The sequence below is a fragment of the Rutidosis leptorrhynchoides genome, chromosome 3, assembly GCF_046630445.1.
Source record: "Rutidosis leptorrhynchoides isolate AG116_Rl617_1_P2 chromosome 3, CSIRO_AGI_Rlap_v1, whole genome shotgun sequence".
NCBI classification, from domain to species: Eukaryota; Viridiplantae; Streptophyta; class Magnoliopsida; order Asterales; family Asteraceae; genus Rutidosis; species Rutidosis leptorrhynchoides.
Window position 1 is genome coordinate 428,701,231 of NC_092335.1, and position 21,379 is coordinate 428,722,609.

The following is a 21,379-nucleotide window of genomic DNA, read 5'->3' on the forward strand; positions in this document are numbered from 1 at the left end:
GTCTATTATTATGATTTAATAATATGTAGGTTAAACCTATAACTCACCAACAATTTTGTTGACGTTTTAAGCATGTTTATTCTCAGGTGATTATTAACAGCTTCCGCTGTTGCATACTAAATTAAGGACAAGATTTGGAGTCCATGCTTGTATAATATTGTTTAAAAACTGCATTCGAAAACTTATGTTAATGTGTAATATTATTGTAAACCATTATGTAATGGTCGTGTGAAAAACGCTATATTTTAGATTATCATTATTTGATAATCGTCGTAATATTTTAAAGGTTAAGGTTTGTTTTAAAATCGAATGCAGTCTTTGAAAAACGTCTCATATAGAGGTCAAAACCTCACGACGAAATCAATTAATATGGAACGTTTATAATCAATATGAACGGGACATTTCACTAACCTGGATAAATGCTTACAATGATGCTAAGAATCAGTCACTAAAGCCTCTTGATTCAATTTCACACTTGAATTAAACTAGGGTTTAAAAAAGCTTGAAGTTAGGTACGAGCTCTTTTGGGAATTATGAAGAAATGGATGGAAACATCCAGATACTACTTACTTAAGTAGGTTATAAACCCATACCCCATAACACACGGGTATTTATCAGTTATCTGATATCTTTTGTACTTAGTTTGGCAACCCTAACGGAGTCCAAATTCAATAAACGAACCTGTTCTGTAACCCTTTTCACAAACTGGTCTTAACCACATAGCTAATTAATAACAAACATATTATTAAAATAAAAGTATGTTTAAACACAAATATAAACCTAAGGGCAATAAAGTAATCTTACTTCTAACCCCGGTTTCATTCTGTTACATTTATGTACTACTATTTTGGCTGGGTGCAGGTGTTGACGATATGTTTGACTCGCGAACTCTGATGTGGACGTTTTTAACAAAATTTTTGTAATAAATAACATCTTTGTGTATTTATAAAGTTAATTACGTGGCTTTATGTACTTAATGTTAATGATGTTGTGTTACTTAAATGAATGTCTTCCGCTGTGTAAATAAATAAATAAAAAATGGTTGGTGTTACAAAAATGTACCACATTTTGCAACAACCCTCGTACGAGGGATCCTCACAATCACAATAAATCCTCCCTCTACGGCCAAACAAAATCAGTGGAGGCCTAACTTCCTTCGACACATCCTCTCGACTGGCCTTCAAATCTTCCTTCTTTTTCTTCTCTTTCTTCAAACGAACCAGCCTTTCCGCGAACTTCATATTTTCTACATTTGACTCACGATTTTCAACCTGCGCAATGTTTTCAACAAAGATCGGACCCAGCCATGGCCCGATTTCTGGCCCATTAACACCTTCAACGTTATTCACTTCAATAGGGACACTAATGGGCTCGTTGTTGGGCTTTAGAACATTGCATCTGTTGATATCAACTTCAGTATTCTAGTGTAATACCCCGTCAGAATCCACTAACGGAATATTAACTCCTGGTCCCACAGTTTAGCGGTCACGCCCTCTATATGAGAAGTTTCCGAAAAGTATTCGCATTAATCATGAAAACAAGTCATTTAATTAAGAAAATGTAACTGGAAACATTTGACATCAATGACTAAAGTATATGAACCCAAAACATCAGAGAAAACTGTTTAAATGCGAATATTTGTTCTTGAAATAAAAATAGAAATCATGCTAGACGCCGTCCAGTTCTAGCAGCAAACAGCACATAACTTTAAATAAAGCGGAAGCACTAGCTCTATGTACCTGAGATGAAACATGCAAAACGTCAACGAAAAACGTTGAGTGAATCTACAGGTTTAGTAAATCATTTCGTAAGTTAGGCCATAATATTTTCTTGGAAAACATCATAGGAAAAGTATGCATTATCATGAGCACTTGATTATAAAACTTTAACCTTTGCGTAGGCCGAGCCCACGTCTTTCGTTTACCCTATACTGGCGATACACCGATCAAGTGTACGTGTAACAACTACATAAGCACTTGTTTAACGTTGCGGTGAGGTTTGTCAAACCTAACGGTACCGTCCCTATAAGTCGAGCTTACAAAGTAACTAATATAATCAAGCTAAGGGATTTTTGATCTGAACTCATATGTAAAATCATAGTAAGTTACTTGTGCTAAACACGTAAAACATTTTTAAAAAGCATGCATCTCATCCCTGTAAAAATGTAGTAGAGACTGTAGACTCACCTTAGCAAAAGCACTCGTAAAGATCTTAGCAAACTGTACTGTAGTCGAACAATCTCGACTGAACAACTCAACCTAAATAAGTAAATCATCTTAAGTATACACTAATAGGTCAAACTTAGTCAACCCATAGTGTACGTAAAGTCCTAGTGCTCAGACTGACTCAACAAACAAGTAAAAGTCAACTAATCCAAGCATGTCAACGAAAGTCAACCAAAGTCAAAACAAAAGTCAACTCGGTCAAATAGGTCAACTAAAGTCAAACATCTCAGTAAGTCATGCAACATAGTTAATGAATCATACTTAAGTCATATAACATGTTATCGCTCGTAATTTATTAAATCGCATTTTCCACATCTTAAAGTAAACCTTCGAAAATCATACGTCGTAAAGAAATACACTCATAGCGCATAGCACATAATTCATAAAATTATGATCAACTCCAGATCTTAATTAGACTTAAAATCAATTCCAAAAAGTCCAGCCAAGGCCTCATACGATAAATAAAAGTCCAATATCAGAAAGGCTCAAGTTCAGGTTCATTACAGTAAATTCTGCTCGCGCGTCAGTTTTTAAACATTTTTCATAAAATATAGAAAATAGAATTTAATGAATGGCCAATTGATGCCATCTCAAGACATCTCAAAATTTAAGTGATAAAATAATCAAAAGCATTGCTTTAGCCAATTTGTACAGATTTGCAAAACATTACAGACTCATCAGTTTTTGAATATCAACCGGACACATCACAAAGATTAGCATATAACTCATGGCAAATCACATTCTCGCAATTTCGCATACAAATGAAACATGTCAAGGAACATCTAAAGTAACATATTCCAGAAGCTCAAAGTCTAAAACAATTTCTAGTTTAATCATATCGGAAGCATTACATAACCTTTTAACTCAAATCTTTAGTCTAAATTGCATAACTTTTCACAAAGAATACAGTAGCACAACTTTCATAAGCTAAAACACAAAGCATGCAACTCAGAAAATTCGGATTTCATGCAAACCCTAACGTAAACTTCGATTACGCATATCTTGAGCATACGATAACGAAATCACGCAAAATCGGAGTCTAAAATTAATAACTTTTCGATATCTTTCTAATTAAACATATTACAAAACTAGATCTCATATCAATTTAATCAGATCATCAATAAACAAATTCGTTTTTCAATCATACAACGTTAATTTCGCAATCAATCAACAATTAGCAATACTAGACACCATTAATTGAGCACTAGACTCTAATACACCATGTAATTGATCAAAAAACTGAATTAATGAAATTAGGGTTAACAATTATACCTCAAACAATCAAATTGAGCACACTAACGCGTAGGGAACGACACAAGGAACAACGTTCGTGCACGAGGTTTCTTCAAAAATCAACTTGTGATGATGGTTGTGGGGTGGTGATGGCCGACGGCCAAGAGAGGGGAGGGAGAAAGAGATGTCGACTAGCTTTAGGGAAATTATGAGAGTTTCTAGTTTAGGATTTCCATTTATAGTCTAGGTTAGGGCCTAATTTAATCCCTAATTAAACATAAGCCCAAAGTTTAGTCCATAAGGGGTATGTGGGGGAGGGTTCGGCCGAATGGCCCACCAAGGGGCGTCCTGGGCTCGTTTTGCTAATTTACTCATATGCGCGTGGTCCGTTTCGGATGCGGTTAACCGTACCGGGTCTCCGGAACGTTAACTAGTCGTTGAAACGCAATCACCGAGTTTAATTCATTAAATAAATAATAAATTAAAAATAATTTTCTTAAAGTTAATAATTATCAGAAATAATTATTGTGTCGTTTTTTCTGAGTTTCGTAAACTGAAAAGTCTTCTAGAAGATAAACTTAATCGTAACGTTTTCTAGTTCTTTCGCTATCCGAAATAAATCGTAAATTAATATAACATATTAATTCAAACATTTCTCTACTAAGTATGTATTTAATTTAATTAAACACACAAGTCTAAGTAACCACCGTTAAATACTTAACGGACAACTAACGATAGTAAACGGAAAAAGTCGGGTTGTTACATTACCCACCTGTTATAAAAAAATTTCGTCCCGAAATTTTAGTGGTCATCCACCGTAGTCGTCTCCTCGGGAAACAGTTGCGGATACTTAAGCCTCATCTGGTCTTCACGCTCCCACGTGAATTCTGGTCCTCTTCGAGCATTCCATCTAACCTTAACCAATGGAATTCTGCTTTGCTTTAGTTGCTTAATCTCGCGATCCATAACCTCAGCAGGTTCTTCAATGAAATTAAGCTTAGGATCTACTTGCACTTCATCTAATGGAATCACTAAACTTTCATCTGATAAGCATCTCTTCAAATTGGAAACATGAAAAGTATCGTGAACCTCGCTAAGTTCCTGCGATAGTTTCAATCTATACGCTACCGGTCCAATTCGTTCGGTAATCTCAAACGGTCCAATATACCTCGGACTTAACTTTCCTCTTTTTCCAAAGCGTGCTACACCTTTCCAGGGTGACACTTTGAGCATAACCTTGTCTCCAAACTGAAATTCCAAATCTTTCCTTTTAAGATCTGCATAGCTCTTTTGACGATCTCGTGCTATTTTCATTCTTTCTCGAATCTGCACGATTTTCTCAGTCGTTTCATGTACAATCTCCAGACCAGTTAACTGACTATCTCCTAACTCAGTCCAACATAAAGGCGATCTACACTTTCTGCCATACAGTGCTTCAAAAGGCGCTGCCTTTATACTCGCATGATAACTATTGTTATAGGAAAACTCTACTAACAGTAGATGTCTATCCCATCCAATTCCAAAGTCAATCACACAAGCTCTTAACATGTCCTCTAGTGTCTGAATCGTTCTCTCACTTTGACCATCAGTCTGAGGATGGTATGCAGTACTCATGTCTAAACGAGTTCCCATAGCTTCTTGCAAAGATTGCCAAAATCTGGACGTAAATCTACTGTCTCTGTCGGAAATAATAGATAACGGCACTCCATGTCATGAAACTACTTCCTTTATGTAAATCTGTGCCAACCTCTCCATCTTATCCGTTTCCTTAATCGGTAGAAAATGAGCAGACTTCGTAAGACGATCCACGATAACCTATATCATGTCATAACCTCCTACCGTTTTAGGCAACTTAGTGATAAATTCCATCGTAATATTCTCCCACTTTCATTGGGGAATCTCTAGTTGTGTCAGTAGTCCTGACGGTTTCTGATGCTCTGCCTTAACTTTAGCACAAGTCAAGCACTTACCAACATAAGTAGCGATTTCAGCTTTCATATTAGGCCACCAATACAGTGCCTTAAGATCTTGGTACATCTTGTCGGATCCAGAATGAATAGAATACCTTGTCTTATGTGCCTCTTCTAGCACTAGCTCCCTTAATCCGCCAAATTTCGGTACCCATATTCTGTCGATAAAATACCAGGTTCCATTATCTCGAGTGACAAACTTCTTATCAATTCCTCGAAGTGATTCGGTAGCAACATTCTCTTCTTTCAACCCTTCTAGCTGTGCGTCACGTATCTGGGAAGTAAGGTTCCTTCGAATAGTCAAGTTCAATGCTCTAACTCGAATAGGCTTAATTCACTCCTTCCTACTCAAAGCATCTGCCACTACATTAGCCTTACCAGGATGATAGCTAATGTCGCAGTCGTAATTGTTTAACAACTCAATCCAACATCTCTGTCTCATATTAAGCTGTTTCTGATCAAAAATATGTTGCAAACTCTTGTGATCCGTGAATACAGTGAACTTCGTACCATACAAATAGTGTCTCCACATCTTTAATGCAAAAACTACAGCACCAAGTTCTAGATCATGAGTCGTATAATTCAATTCGTGTATCTTCAATTGTCGGGATGCATATGCAATCACTTTCGTACGTTGCATTAACACACAACCATAACCTTGCCGTGAAGCATCGCAGTAAACTACGAAATCCTCGGTTCCTTCGGGTAAAGACAAAATCGACGCAGTCGTTAACTTCTCCTTTAACAACTGAAACGCAGCTTCATGCAATTTTGTCCACTCATACTTCTTACCCTTGTGAGTCAAAGCTATTAACGGTCGGGCAATAGTAGAAAATCCCTCAATGAATCTTCTATAGTAACCAGCAAGACCTAAAAATTGTCGTATCTGAGTTGGCGACTTAGGAGTCTCCCATTTCTTCACTGTCTCTATCTTTGCAGGATCAACTTGAATACCATTGACACCTACAATATGACCCAAGAATTGCACTTCTCGCAACCAAAAGTCACATTTTGAAAACTTCGCGTATAACTGCTCCTTCGTGAGCATCTCTAATAACAAATGGAGATGTTGTTCATGTTCTTTCTCACTTTTAGAATTTACCAATATATCATCGATAAATACTATAACAAACTTGTCTAGATATAGCTTACACACACGGTTCATGAGATCCATGAACACAGCCGATGCGTTCGTCAATCCAAACGGCATTACTGTAAATTCATGATGACCATAGCGTGTCCTAAACGCTGTCTTCGGTATATCTGATTCCTTCACTCTCAATTGATGATAACCTGACCTTAGATCGATCTTAGAATAACATGCTGATCCTTGCAATTGATCAAACAAGTCATCAATCCTCGGCAACGGATATCTATTCTTGATAGTCAACTTATTCAACTCTCTATAATCAATACATAGTCTCATAGATCCATCCTTCTTCTTCATAAACAGTACTGGAGCTCCCCACGGTGATGAACTCGGTCAAATGAATCCTTTATCTAAAAGCTCTTGCAGTTGACTAGACAATTCTTGTAATTCGGGTGGTGCAAGTCTATACGGTGCACGCGCTACTGGTGCCGCTCCGGGAACTAAATCAATCTGGAACTCTACGTCTCTATGCGGAGGTAATCCGGGTAACTCATCTGGAAAAACATCGGAAATTCTCTAACAATGGACACATCTTCGAGTTTCTTGCCTTCAGATTCAGTTTTACTTACATGAACTAACATAGCAAGACAACCCTTCCTCGTGTGTTTTTGCACCTTTAAACAATTAATGAAATGTAACGGCGTATTGCTTCGCTCTCCATACACCATTAAAGGTTCACCTTCAACAACAGGAATACGAATCGCTTTCTGATGACAGACAATGTCGGCTCTATTCTCGGCTAACCAATCCATTCCAACCACAAGGTCGAAACTTCCTAGCTTAATAGGTATCACATCTATCTTAAACGACATTCCAGCCAAAGTCAAAGTACAATCACTGTAAACCTTATCCGCACTCATTAGATTACCATTTCCTAGTTCTATAGAGTATAAATTTTCTAATGACGATACAACATTCTTAAGATTATGGCAAAAATATCTAGACACAAAGCTTCTATCAGCTCCGGAATCGAAAAGTACATAAACATGTTGATTATCGAGAAGAAACGTACCTGTGACTAGCTTAGGATCATCACGAGCTTCACTGGAGTTAATGTTGAAAGCCCTTCCTCTTGCAGGTTCATTAGTCTTACTAGCAGTTGGGCAATCCTTCCGAAAATGACCTTCTTTTTCGCACCCATAACACATATTCGTACCAGTCTTACACTCGGCATCCAAATGTCCATTCCTCTTACACTTATCACACTTTTTCAAACAATCCCCCGGATGATGCCTATTACACTTAGCACACAATGGGAACTTTCCCTTATAACCAGAATTAGCATTCGGGGTTGCAGCATTACTCTTAGCAGTATCTTGTTTCTTAAAGGGCTGCTGATTGTAATTCTTCCCTGCGTTATTGTTATTGTTATTCCATTTCCTCTTGTTATCATGAGTTTTAGTCTCATTTGAGGCAGGAGTCTTTCCTCGCTGTTCGGTCTGATCGATTAACTCACTAGCCATCTCAACAGCTTCTTGTATAGTTCTCGGCTTCGAAGTAGTTACACCACTTTGAATCTTCTCGATCAAACCGTTCGCATAAAGAGTAATCTTGCGACGTTCGGGAGTAACCATATGTGGACACATAAGGGCAATTTCAAAGAATCTCTTATTGTAACTAGTCAAATCAGTACCCACTAGCTTCAAGTTTTGGAGTTCTCGCTCCATCTTAACAGTTTCGGCGTAGGGACAATACTCTGCGATCATTCGTCGTTTCAAATCCTCCCATGAGGTCTCAAATGCTTGATCCATACCTACTGAGTTTGTATAGGTATTCCACCATGTCAACGCACCATCAGATAGCTTACTAGATGCAAACTTCGTTTTATCCGTCTCTCTACAACCACTGATACGGAAAACTGATTCAAGCTTCTCAAACCAACGAGTCAAACCAACTGAACCTTCAGTGCCATTAAACGAGTGTGGTTCACAACTCAAGAAAGTCTTGTACGTACACCCTACTTGTCCATTGTTTTGAGTATTAGTAGTATCTTGATTTCGCTGATTTGTAGCGTTCACATCGTTACTATTAGTTCCGTTTCGGAGTTCTGCCACAGCTTCGATTATTCCTTCAGAAATCCACCGACAAACATCAGCTTGGGAAACTGGCTTGGGCGGCATTATCTTTCTGGTCAAGATAACACATTTGGTTAGTGTCAATGAAATCGACATATAAAATATACTAGCAATGGAATGATGCATAGTAACTAATATTAAATCGTAGCGATTCTAGTAGCACTAGTGATATATAACAGCGACACATAACGTTTAGTAGTAGCAGTAGTAAGAACAATGTACACTAGTAACATTATCACTAACACAAATTGCCATTAGTAAACCAACACTTAAAGAAATAAACTTCTTGTTCCAAAATTCATGCATAACCAGTAAAAGTAACATATTCCTCATGTCATAAGTAAAACCACATAAGCAAAGCCATAACTAATAATGTATGTGTGAACATCATATAATAAACAGTAATAATCAAATAATGTTTGATTGCGTGGAACAATCTAGTCGAGCGATCTCTATTTACGTTTTTAGAGTTCCTTCAACAAGTACTCGACCATTTTCTCCAAATTTTCAACTCGCACGGTGAGATCATTTGGGTTGTTGTCATTATTAGCAGTGGAGGTACTAGGCTTAGGAGTAGACGTAGAAGCATCATAGGGATGAAAATGGCGACACATCTCAAGTGACTGATTATCATAATGAAAACTCTTATAGAATGGGTTATTACACAGAGCAGGTCCTTTCGGTATCCTACAGTGGCCTCTCGGTCCATAGGGGTTAACATAATCGGGCTTAACAAAAGGTGTTTGGGGTGAATCGGGTACATCAGATTCGGATTCGGATTCGGGTTCCGATTCTTCTCCGGAATCCTCTACAGGTTCCTTTCCTTTAGGCTCATTCTCATGATCGGTCTCCATCTCAGGTTCCGATTCGGTATCATCCACAAACTCGAGTATCGTGTTTCCTTGCGCTTGCACGGTTTCCTCGAATTTCGGGTCGGAGTCGGTAAGAATGATAGGATTAGAAGAAGTCATATAGCACTAAAAGAAAACACAAAGTTAGTCACTTAGTAATCATGTCATATTATATACCAAGTAATCATAGCAATTTCATCTTTTAGGGTTTATGCAACTTAACGAGTCTACGGTTACAGTCTAGATGCACTAGTTGTCCTAACGTTCGACTCTCTAATGCAGCCTAGTCCTAGGTAACCAATCAGCTCTGATACCAAATGTAATACCCCGTCAGAATCCACTAACGGAATATTAACTCCTGGTCCCACAGTTTAGCGGTCACGCCCTCTATATGAGACGTTTCCGAAAAGTATTCGCATTAATCATGAAAACAAGTCATTTAATTAAGAAAATGTAACTGGAAACATTTGACATCAATGACTAAAGTATATGGACCCAAAACATCAGAGAAAACTGTTTAAATGCGAATATTTGTTCTTGAAATAAAAATAGAAATCATGCTGGACGCCGTCCAGTTCTAGCAGCAAACAGCACATAACTTCAAATAAAGCGGAAGCACTAGCTCTATGTACCTGAGATGAAACATGCAAAACGTCAACGAAAAACGTTGAGTGAATCTACAGGTTTAGTAAATCATTTCGTAAGTTAGGCCATAATATTTTCTTGGAAAACATCATAGGAAAAGTATGCATTATCATGAGCACTTGATTATAAAACTTTAACCTTTGCGTAGGCCGAGCCCACGTCTTTCGTTTACCCTATACTGGCGATACACCGATCAAGTGTACGTGTAACAACTACATAAGCACCTGTTTAACGTTGCGGTGAGGTTTGTCAAACCTAACGGTACCGTCCCTATAAGTCGAGCTTACAAAGTAACTAATATAATCAAGCTAAGGAATTTTTGATCTGAACTCATATGTATAATCTTAGTAAGTTACTTATGCCAAACACGTCAAACATTTGTAAAAAGCATGCATCTCATCCCTGTAAAAATGTAGTAGGGACTGTAGACTAACCTTAGCAAAAGCACTCGTAAAGATCTTAGCAAACTGTACTGTAGTCGAACAATCTCAACTGAACAACGCAACCTAAATAAGTAAATCATCTTAAGTATATACTAATAGGTCAAACTTAGTCAACCCATAGTGTACGTAAAGTCCTAGTGCTCAGACTGACTCAACAAACAAGTAAAAGTCAACTAATCCAAGCATGTCAACGAAAGTCAACCAAAGTCAAACCAAAAGTCAACTCGGTCAAATAGGTCAACTAAAGTCAAACATCTCAGTAAGTCATGCAACATAGGAAACGAATCATACTTAAGTCATATAACATGTTATCGCTCGTAATTTAGTAAATCGCATTTTCCACATCTTAAAGTAAACCTTCGAAAATCATACGTCGTAAAGAAATACACTCATAGCGCATAGCACATAATTCATAAAATTATGATCAACTCCAGATATTAAATAGACTTAAAATCGATTCCAAAAAGTACTGCAAAGGCCTCATACGATAAATAAAAGTCCAATATCAGAAAGGCTCAAGTTCAGGTTCATTACAGAAAATTCTGCTCGCGCGTCAGTTTTAAAATATTTTTCATAAAATATAGAAAATAAATTTTAACGAACGGCCAATTGGTGTCATCTTAAGACATCTCAAAATTTAAGTGATAAAATAATCAGAAGCATTGCTTTAGCCAATTCGTACAGATTTGCAAAACATTACAGACTCATCAGTTTTTGAATATCAACCGGACACATCATAAAGATTAGCATATAACTCATGGAAAATCACGTTCTCGCAAGTTAGCATACAAATGAAATATGTCAAGGAACATCTAAAGTAACATATTCCAGAAGTTCAAAGTCTAAAACAATTTCTAGTTCAATCTAGCAATTTTTATGTAAACTTAAAAACAGATTCAGCATTCTTTACGAACCAAAACTTCGTTTAATCATATCGGAAGCATTACATAACCTTTTAAGGCAAATCTTTAGTCTAAATTGCATAACTTTTCACAAAGAATACAGTAGCACAACTTTCATAAGCTAAAACACAAATCATGCAACTCAGAAAATTCGGATTTCATGCAAACCCTAACGTAAACTTCGATTACGCATATCTTGAGCATACGATAACGAAATCACGCAAAATCGGAGTCTAAAATTAATAACTTTTCGATATCTTTCTAATTAAACATATTACAAAACCATATCTCATACCAATTTAATCAGATCATCAATAAGAAAATTCATTTTTCAATCATACAACGTTAATTTCGCAATCAATCAACAATTAGCAATACTAGACACCATTAATTGAGCACTAGACTCTAATACACCATGTAATTGATCAAAAACTGAATTAATGAAATTAGGGTTAACAATTATACCTCAAACAATCAAATTGAGCACACTAACGCGTAGGGAACGACACAAGGAACAACGTTCGTGCACGAGGTTTCTTCAAAAATCAACTTGTGATGATGGTTGTGGGGTGGTGATGGCCGACGGCCAAGAGAGGGGAGGGAAAAAGAGATGTCGACTAGCTTTAGGGAAATTATGAGAGTTTCTAGTTTAGGATTTCCATTTATAGTCTAGGTTAGGGCCTAATTTAATCCCTAATTAAACATAAGCCCAAAGTTTAGTCCATAAGGGGTATGTGGGGGAGGGTTCGGCCGAATGGCCCACCTAGGGGTGTCCTGGGCTCGTTTTGCTAATTTACTCATATGCGCGTGGTCCGTTTCAGATGCCGTTAACCGTACCGGGTCTTCGGAACGTTAACTAGTCGTTGAAACGCAATCACCGAGTTTAATTCATTAAATAAATAATAAATTAAAAATAATTTTCTTAAAGTCAATAATTATCGAAAATAATTATTGTGTCGTTTTTCTGAGTTCCGTAAACTGAAAAGTCTTCTAGACGATAAACTTAATCGTAACGTTTTCTAGTTCTTTCGCTATCCGAAATAAATCGTAAATTAATATAACATATTAATTCAAACATTTCTCTACCAAGTATGTATTTAATTTAATTAAACACACAAGTCTAAGTAACCACCGTTAAATACTTAACGGACAACTAACGATAGTAAACGGAAAAAGTCGGGTTGTTACATCTAGTCTTCAACCTTGTACTGGATGCGACGTCTTGAAACGACATTCATTTCGATTCTAACAAAATCAGGAAAAGATGTTGCAGGTTGCAACTCGATCGTTCTTTATCAATTTTGTTGTTGTTATTTTTCCCAATTCAACATATTAGACATTCCATATACATATTCATAATATCACATATCAAATTCGAATTCATAAACATAAAGAATCAAGAATAAATTTACTTGATTATATATCACGATGCTTACAAAAAGACTTTGCAAGTTGCAACTCGATCGTTCTTTTCATATCTTGTTTTTGTCTAAACATTTGGATTCCGGATTACTAATGACTATTCCAACAACACACCTAGTCCTTTAATCATCTTTTTCATATATACAAACCTTTTCAGTTTTCAGATCTACAAACCTTTTCAGTTTTCAGATCTACAAACCTTTGATTCGTACATCTTTGAATCAATGACCGGTTGATTTGAATATGAAAGCATCAAACTCCATTGCCATATACTTCGAACACCTAGACCCACCACCACTGATTTCGTCGGAAACCACCACCACTATAAAAACACCACCTCCGCCACTGGTTTCATCGAAAACCACCACTATCACCGTCAAAAACACAACCTCCGCTGCTGGCTCCTGCTAACTTTGTAAAGCCCACCACAATTAAATATATTTATTCCTCTAAAGTATAAAGCCCACAAAGATCCGACTAGATTTGAATCGAGATCAACGTGTACAGAAGTTAACTCACAATAACTGGCGTTCACATATATAGTTACTCAATGAGACAAAAAAACTGAAGTTGTTGCTTAGAAATAACTTATTTTACGAGCCTGATTCACTAAGTAGTTTAAAATAAATCTAATTTCGTGGACTTCGTTAGATTTGTCATAATTTAAGAAAATAAACTGTTATTAATGGGGGTTTGCTGCTAACTGACCATGTTCGTGATATTGTTGATCATGCTATATGGATATGGCCACAAGATTGGGTGGATCAATATACTATCTTAAACAACTTAGCTCCTCCTGTATTTTCAAATAATAGCGACTTGGTTATGTGGAAAGACATGGATGGTAACAACTGTGAATTTTCAATCGGTCATGTTTGGGAATTCCTTCGTCCACACGCTCCAAGAGTGCAATGGTACTCAATGGTTTGGTTCTCTCAATGTATTCCCCGTCACACATTTATGGTATGGATTCTAATGGGTGAAAGATTAAAGACTCAAGATAGGCTAAAGGCGTGGGAGAGTCAACATGGGTCATCGTTATTATGTCTGCTATGTAATATGGTGCAAGATTCTCATGATCACCTATTTTTCTCATGCATGTTTACATCGCAGGTTTGGTCTTTAGTACTGACACACATTGATTTCCCAATTGTCATGCATGGATGGAAGGATTTTGTGTTGTTGGTTAGTCCGTTTGTTGTTAGAATTGTGGCTAGAATTGTTGTTATAAAGCTTATTTTCGCGGCTTCAGTTTACTATGTTTGGCATGAGAGGAACCGTCGTCTCTTTAAGAAGGGTAATCGCTCTTCGATGCAACTTTACGAGACCATTTATTCTACAGTTCGTTTAAAGCTTATGAGTTTTAGATGGAAGTCTACTCCGAGTGCGCTTAGGCTCAAATCGGATTGGAAAATCTCTTGATTTGTTATTTTGTTTGTAGAGCTTCGGCTCATGTTTGCTTTAATTTTTAAAGCTTGATTGTTTGTGAGGTTATAGGGCATGTCCTATAACTCTGCGCTTATTGTATCGATTGTTTTTTCAATATATTCGCCGGTTAATTACCCTTTTACTAAAAATAATAATAATAATAATAATAACAATATATTGGCAGATGTTTATTTCACAAAGGTTACCGCTTCTGCAGAATCCACTTTTTCATTATCTCCCCGACAATCGGCCTTATGGAAATCACAGCAGGGTGATCACACATCTGCTTGGCTAAGGGCGGTCCCTATTTTGGGGTTGGGTCAGACGATGAACGCAAAGACTTACCGATGTGTGTTGTGCTACCGGTTGGGTGTTCCATTGTTTTCTATCTCGACGGCATGCTCTGCCTGTTCAAGGGTTTTTACTGGGGATATTTTCGGGGATCACGCGGTGTCTTGTGCTGGTATGGTGGGTATTGAGCATCGACATAATGTTGTTCGGGATTCCCTTGTTGATGTTTGTTATCGATCTGGGATTTCAGCGAGAAAGGAGGTTGACATTGGGTTGTCTGGAGGGAACGACAGGGCCCTCAGACCTGCAGATGTGTTAATTTATTCCTGGGAGTGTGGTCGCGATGTTTGTGTTGACTTGACATGGTCTTCTCCTTTGACACAGTCTGGGCTTTCTGACTTTGTCCCTGGACGTGCTGTGGTTGATGCGGCTCGTCGGAAGCGGGTCAAGTACGAATCTAGCTGTCAGGCGATTGGTTATGGTTTCATTCCTTTCTCATTTTCTTCCCCTGGGGAATTAGAGAAGGTGGCTGTTTCTTTGCTAAAGCGGGTGCAGAAGAGTTCGATGGCACAAGATATTGGTGCTGGTGCTGCTGCTCATATTTTTACTAGGATAGGTTTTGCTATTGCTAGAGGTGTGGGGGCCCAGATTGTCTCTAGGCTTCCCACTAATTTTTTGTAAGTTTTAAAACTTTTAAGTTTATTATTGTAATAATATAATAATAATAATAATAATAATAATAATAATAATAATAATAATAATAATAAGTTGTTTTTGAAAAGAAAAAAAAAACCTAATTAATTTGTTAGATTTGTTACTCCATAATTTAAGAAAATAATTTTTTTTGGAAAAAAGAAAACGACTAAACAAAAACTAGTTCTACCGGGGCCTATTACCACCGAACTATTGGTTGAGTGGTAAAAAACCTCAGTTGGTTCTGAGCCCGTATCTTTGAAAAAGTATCATGAGGGGGAGTTTTCTCAAAGGTTGTGCCTCTGGTATCCTTCACTCTGTGCGAGCCAAACAGTTAACCTAAAATATTTTGGGTTCGCTTTGCACGATAAATGCGAGGAGTTTCTTCGTATGTTAGCCGAGAGGATTCCATGTTCTTAAAAAAAACCGGGGGCCTATTTAAATCCAGTTACGGTTCAAATTCAATATCTCCACTTCCCCATCCCCAATTTTCTATAAACGAGGCTTTTCACAAGATTGTATGCACAACTCACATAACGTCACCCTCCTGTAAGTGGCAACTTGATAGTAAAGTTTATAACCAGAAGGCACCAATTTATTTTTTTCCACCGACACCACTATCACCATCGTATCTCCGGTAGCCGCACTTAATAACGATCAAACCCTAATTCGAATAAAAAGATTCAAGCTTGTAACTTGCAGCGATTTTCATCTAGAATTCATCCAAAACTTCAGGTAACCTAATAGTACTCTGTTCAAATCTTCAATCTCACGCTTCTTTGTGTCAATCACATAATAATTTGTCTGGATATGAAATCGATTTGAAAATACTTTATCATTCTTCGATTCAGGCTTCTTTTTTCGTTTCTTTCACAACGATTATCCTTTTTTTGTTTTAATTTTGATTCGTTTGACCTAATTTAGGTATATAAATCCTTTTTCTATTTAAGATGCTATAAACCCTAACCTGTTATTTATTTATCATTGGAATCAAAATTGATGCCTAACTTGCTACTATACTTGTAAATTGTTAATATTATTGTCTGTGGCCTGTAATTTGCTTTTCAGTAACCCGTAATTTTCTATTTTTCACAGTTGTTTGTGATTTAAGAACTGCTGTTTTTGACACTCAGCTTGCTGTTTGTGAGCTGTAAGCTGTTGTTTTTACACCTAACTTGCTGGTTTGGCCAGTAAGCTGCTGTTTAGACCAATATTGCTGCTTTTTGATCCGTAAGTTGCTGATTTAGACCCGCAAATTGCTGTATATTATACTCCATGTAAGTTGTTCCAAACCCTAGCCTCATCTAACAATAAAAAGTTGAGGTTTTTATTTCCTTTTCAAATAATAATTAGGCTTTCGAATTGTGTAGGATATAGAAATACATATATAATACACATATATGTGTATGGCTTCAGGAGCATTAGATCCTGATAAGATAAATAAAGAGAAGAGTAAGTGGGAAGCCGATTGTAAAGTCTATACGCGGAGACACAAGAAACATATTTCCACCGCTGCTTCTCCGGTTGCTGCAGCAAATAACGAACAAACCCTAATAGAAGAAGATACAGACTTGCAAACGTTAAGAGATGTATCAGGTGACTCCTCTGGCCAAAATCTACGGGAGGCTGTGGAAAACTGTGAACAAAGACCGTTAGTTACCTTCGTTGATGATAGGGTCAGGATTCTTTTGAAAGCTTCAACTTCGAGGAATGAAATTCTTGATCTTCAGGAGACACTAAAAGTTGAGTTGGAACAAGTTAGAAGTGTTTATCAAAAGATCAAACAAAAAGAAGCTGAAATTATACATTATACTATGACTATAGGCGCCACTACCATCAACCATGATGAAATTACGCCCTATCCGGCTGATTCAGTCACTGATAACCACCTCGATGAAGTCAGTCACTATTCAACGGCTTTAGATACTGCTAACAACCATCATGAAATCATTCATTATCCGACAGCTTTAGGTACAACCAATGATGATGTAACTTATAGTCAATCACAATATCCAGGTGTTGTTATGGTAGACAGAAGATCACTGCTTAGAGCTAATTCGGAAATGGGCACTGATTACATGGACCAGAGAGCTTTAGTAAGAGTTCAAGCCGAAATGGATTCTGACTTGATTGATAGGAGTGACTTGATGAGAGTCAATTCGGAAGTGAATCCGATCGCAAATCAAGAAATATCTAGATTTAGACAGTTAAGTGTTTCGGTTGGTGAATATGTTGAGAAAGAGAAAAGGACACCGAAGGCTAATCAATATTACAGAAATACTGATTTTCTTCTTGGTAAGGATAGATTGCCTCCCGAGAGTAATAAGAGGCTGAAATCGAATGGAAGTAGAAAATCAGATTATTCAGTTAGTCTTGAAAGGCACAAGAATCAGATTTTTAGGAGTTGTAGCAATTTGTTGATGAGGCTGATGAAGCACAAACACGGTTGGGTCTTTAACGAACCCGTTAATGCTAAGTTACTCGGGCTTCACGATTACCATGACATCATCAAACATCCTATGGATTTGGGCACGGTTAAGAGTCGTTTAGCCCAGAACTTTTACAAGACACCTGGTGAATTCGCAGATGATGTCAGACTCACTTTTTACAATGCCATGACTTATAATCCTAAAGGACAAGATGTTCATATTATGGCGGAAACACTATTAAATATATTCGAAGAACGATGGGTGGTGATTGAGTCTGACTGGAAGTACGGAACGACTTATGATGCTGGCACTCCTACCCCAACTCCAAGAAAGACTCATCAGTTTAGGACGCTTGATAGGTCACAGTCAATGGCTTTACCATTTATGGCTAAGCCAAAACCGGCTAGTTTTGCACCTGCAAGTGTTGCACCTGTGACTAGGACACCTGTACCAAAGAAACCGAAAGCCAAGGATTTGAATAAGAGGGACATGACTTATGAAGAGAAGCAAAAGCTAAGTGCAAACCTTCAGATCTTAGCGTCTGAAAAGCTTGATAACATTGTACAGATCATTAAAAAGGGTAATACGGCACTTTCTCAAAATGACGACGAGATTGAAGTTGACATTGACAGTGTTAATGTCGAAACACTATGGGAGCTTGATAGGTTTGTTACGAACTACAAGAAGAGCTTGAGCAAGCACAAAAGGAAAGCTGAACTTGCTCAACAAGCAAGAACACTTGCCGGAAATGCTAATAACCAGACCATGCTACAAGTAATAATAATCATATTCCAACTGTTTATAATACTTTATAGTTATTTTTTAAGATTCTAGACATGATATTTTGTGATATTATTGCAGAATCCTCCTGCATCAACGCCAGAGGCACCACAAGAAAAGAGAACAGGTAACTTCATCCGTGTTCTTTCCTTCTTTATTCTTTTTATTCTTGTTGCTTCTGGCGTTTGCTATCTTATTTTGTTGGAGGAATATGATCACGATGTGCTAATTCTTGCAATAATGTGTTTTGTTTTTGTAAATCAGACGAGAAGAGCACGGTTGGTAGTCCTCCCAACCAAAGAGAGATCAGAGGAGTTAATGCTAGCCGCTCCAGTAGTTCAAGCAGTTCAAGCAGCGACTCCTCGTCAAGCGGTAATTATCTTATCTTTACGCATATATTTGTATTTATCACGATGACATCAATGCTTGTTGTATATTCGGATTAGTTTTATATGTGGGGGAGTGGTTTTTCTATAAATTTGAAATGTGTAACCATTCGTTTTTTTGTTGCATATCGTTCAGATTCAGATAGTGACAGTTCCTCTGGATCAGATGTAGGGCAATCGCCTAATAGGGCTTGAAAGGAACGGCATATTTAAGGTAGTTACAAGACTTCTAATATTTAGTTTCTTATGCACACAAATTGTATCACCGTGTTTGTTCATGATAGTGAAGCACATAAATCTGTTCAAATTGGGCATATTGTATTTTACTTGGTCTTTTAAAATATATTATTGCTCAAGATTGTGAGTTGTGTCATTTGACACTTGTACGTGTGAGGTGGCTCCTGAGCGTTTCAGATTAAGATCACTCTAATCAGTCGCTTTGAATAATGTTTCATATCCCAATAAAATTAGTAACGGAGGACGTTGTAATGTCAAATATCATTGTTTTATATTGCATGATACTAGAGAATGGACACAAACACCATATATTCTTTCTCCAGTTTTGTTTATAAGGGGTGCGTGTGTGTGTGTGTGTGTGTGATGTGTGTGTTTTTATAATTTTTTTTTTTTTTGTGTGATGTGTGTGTTTTTATAATTTTCTTTTATGAACGGATTTAAGGTTTGTTAATCGCGTGTCGTATAATATATTTTCACCTTATTTTGCAGATTTTCAGAGATATTCATCAAGTTGATGTCACTAATATTATATGAAAATTGAAATATGCGTCTAATATGCCGGATCCAGCGTGGTGGTAATTTGGGTTGAATATGTTGAGTTTGGTGAGACGGTAACTTTTGCTAGATATTAATTAGGATTTGTATGAAATATTCTTTTTTAGGGATATTAGGACTCCTCTTTGTAGCAAATGTAGGTTGCGAAGAATTGCTATGCTTTAGCTGTGTGAGGAGGAGGAGGAGGAGGAGGAGCCCGCCATAGCTTTTAAATTATGTCCTCAAGTGGACCCTACCAGATACTAGATTGTTTTCATAAATGTATATGAAGATGTTTTAGTTTGTGAAAGAGTTGTAGTGTTTGTAGCGGAATGGTTAAATGCATATTTTGTTGGTCCTCTTAAAGTTGATTGATGACAGTTTCGCCCATTCAAATTGGACAGTTAAGTTCCAGTTAATAAACCAGTTGAGTTTTGGGCTGTGAATTTTAAGCAGGATGAGTAGATATAGTTTGTAGATATAAATATTGTTTTTTCATAATTGAAAAACAAGATAATAAATCTTCAAATCACCCTCTGTTAATGCACTCCAAGGAGATGTGGATGTCATGACTCACGTGTGCTTGTTGACAAAGTTGTGCGCCTTTTTCTTTGACACTTCTATCCCCTGCATTCTTTTATAAATACATATTTGGTTCTTTTATTTCTAACATCATACAGATTATGCATGGTTAATAGTGCATACGCATAGACATAGACCTTAAAATGATTGTATACTTGGCTCATGTGTTAGTGGCATGCCTAGCGAGAGGTTAATAGTTCGACTCTCGTGGGGTGCAGCATTGTACATAAGGTTGTCCCTTAACAATAGCGGAGACAGGGAGGGAACAGAGGGGTGCTCAGCCTCGCCCAATAGGTCAAATTCCAGTGAAATATTAATAGCCCATATTTAATTATTTTAACTAAGCCTCCCTCAATGATTCATATAACCCAATCGTTTGGGTTACCTATCTTTCAAACTTGAATACGGATTGATATTAACTAAACCTTATTAGAGTTACCGCAAGGTAGCCTAGTAGTTTGGACATTGACATCCTTGCAAAAGCCAAAAGGTCTCAAGTTTGAATCTTGGGGTGGCCATAGAAAGGTTGGAAACAACCATGGAGTATTCTTGATGAACTACGTACAGTAGAGTATGTGATCGGATTAGTCGCCCTCCCGGATAACCGGAACATGAAAAGCCTTAGAACTTTTATTAACCGAAACATATCGTACAAGTTTAGTTATCAATTATTTAGATGAGCCAAATCAGCTTTCATAATGCAACTTTTACAGTGACATTTTTAATGTTCAATAGTTGATAAAGTTTCGTTAAGTAGTTATGTATATATGTATTAATTAAATAAATAGGCTATACATAAGAAGTTGGCCTTTTTATTTTTACTTGGTTTGCCTCTTTTAGCTATCTAGTAAGCCTCCCCTATCGGCCAATCTTGACTCCGCCCCTAGCCCTTAACCCTTGAATTCCACCCAAGGGCGCCTTCCACACATCGCGTTGCGGGTAGAAGGGGGGTTTTACCGCCCATGCTCTCGGATTGGGCCGGGTTTCATTCTGGACAGCAGTTGGGGGCGGGTTATGCAACTGCGGGAGATGAACGCGTGGATAGTTTAGTCCCCTTGGGTAATCCGAACTGCTGTTTTAAAAAAAAAACATTAAAATCATTG

General features: G+C 37.3%; 1 protein-coding gene and 1 pseudogene across 1 annotated transcript; both read left to right on the forward strand.

Annotated features, from left to right (window-relative positions):
• Positions 1-13,753: 13,753 nt before the first annotated feature.
• Positions 13,754-14,338, forward strand: LOC139901460 (uncharacterized). The gene has a single exon (XM_071884172.1). It carries the CDS (start codon positions 13,754-13,756, stop codon positions 14,336-14,338), a length of 585 nt encoding a protein of 194 aa, XP_071740273.1.
• Positions 14,339-16,426: 2,088 nt separating this feature from the next.
• Positions 16,427-19,865, forward strand: LOC139897857 (uncharacterized; annotated as a pseudogene).
• The last annotated feature ends 1,514 nt before the right edge of the window (positions 19,866-21,379 follow it).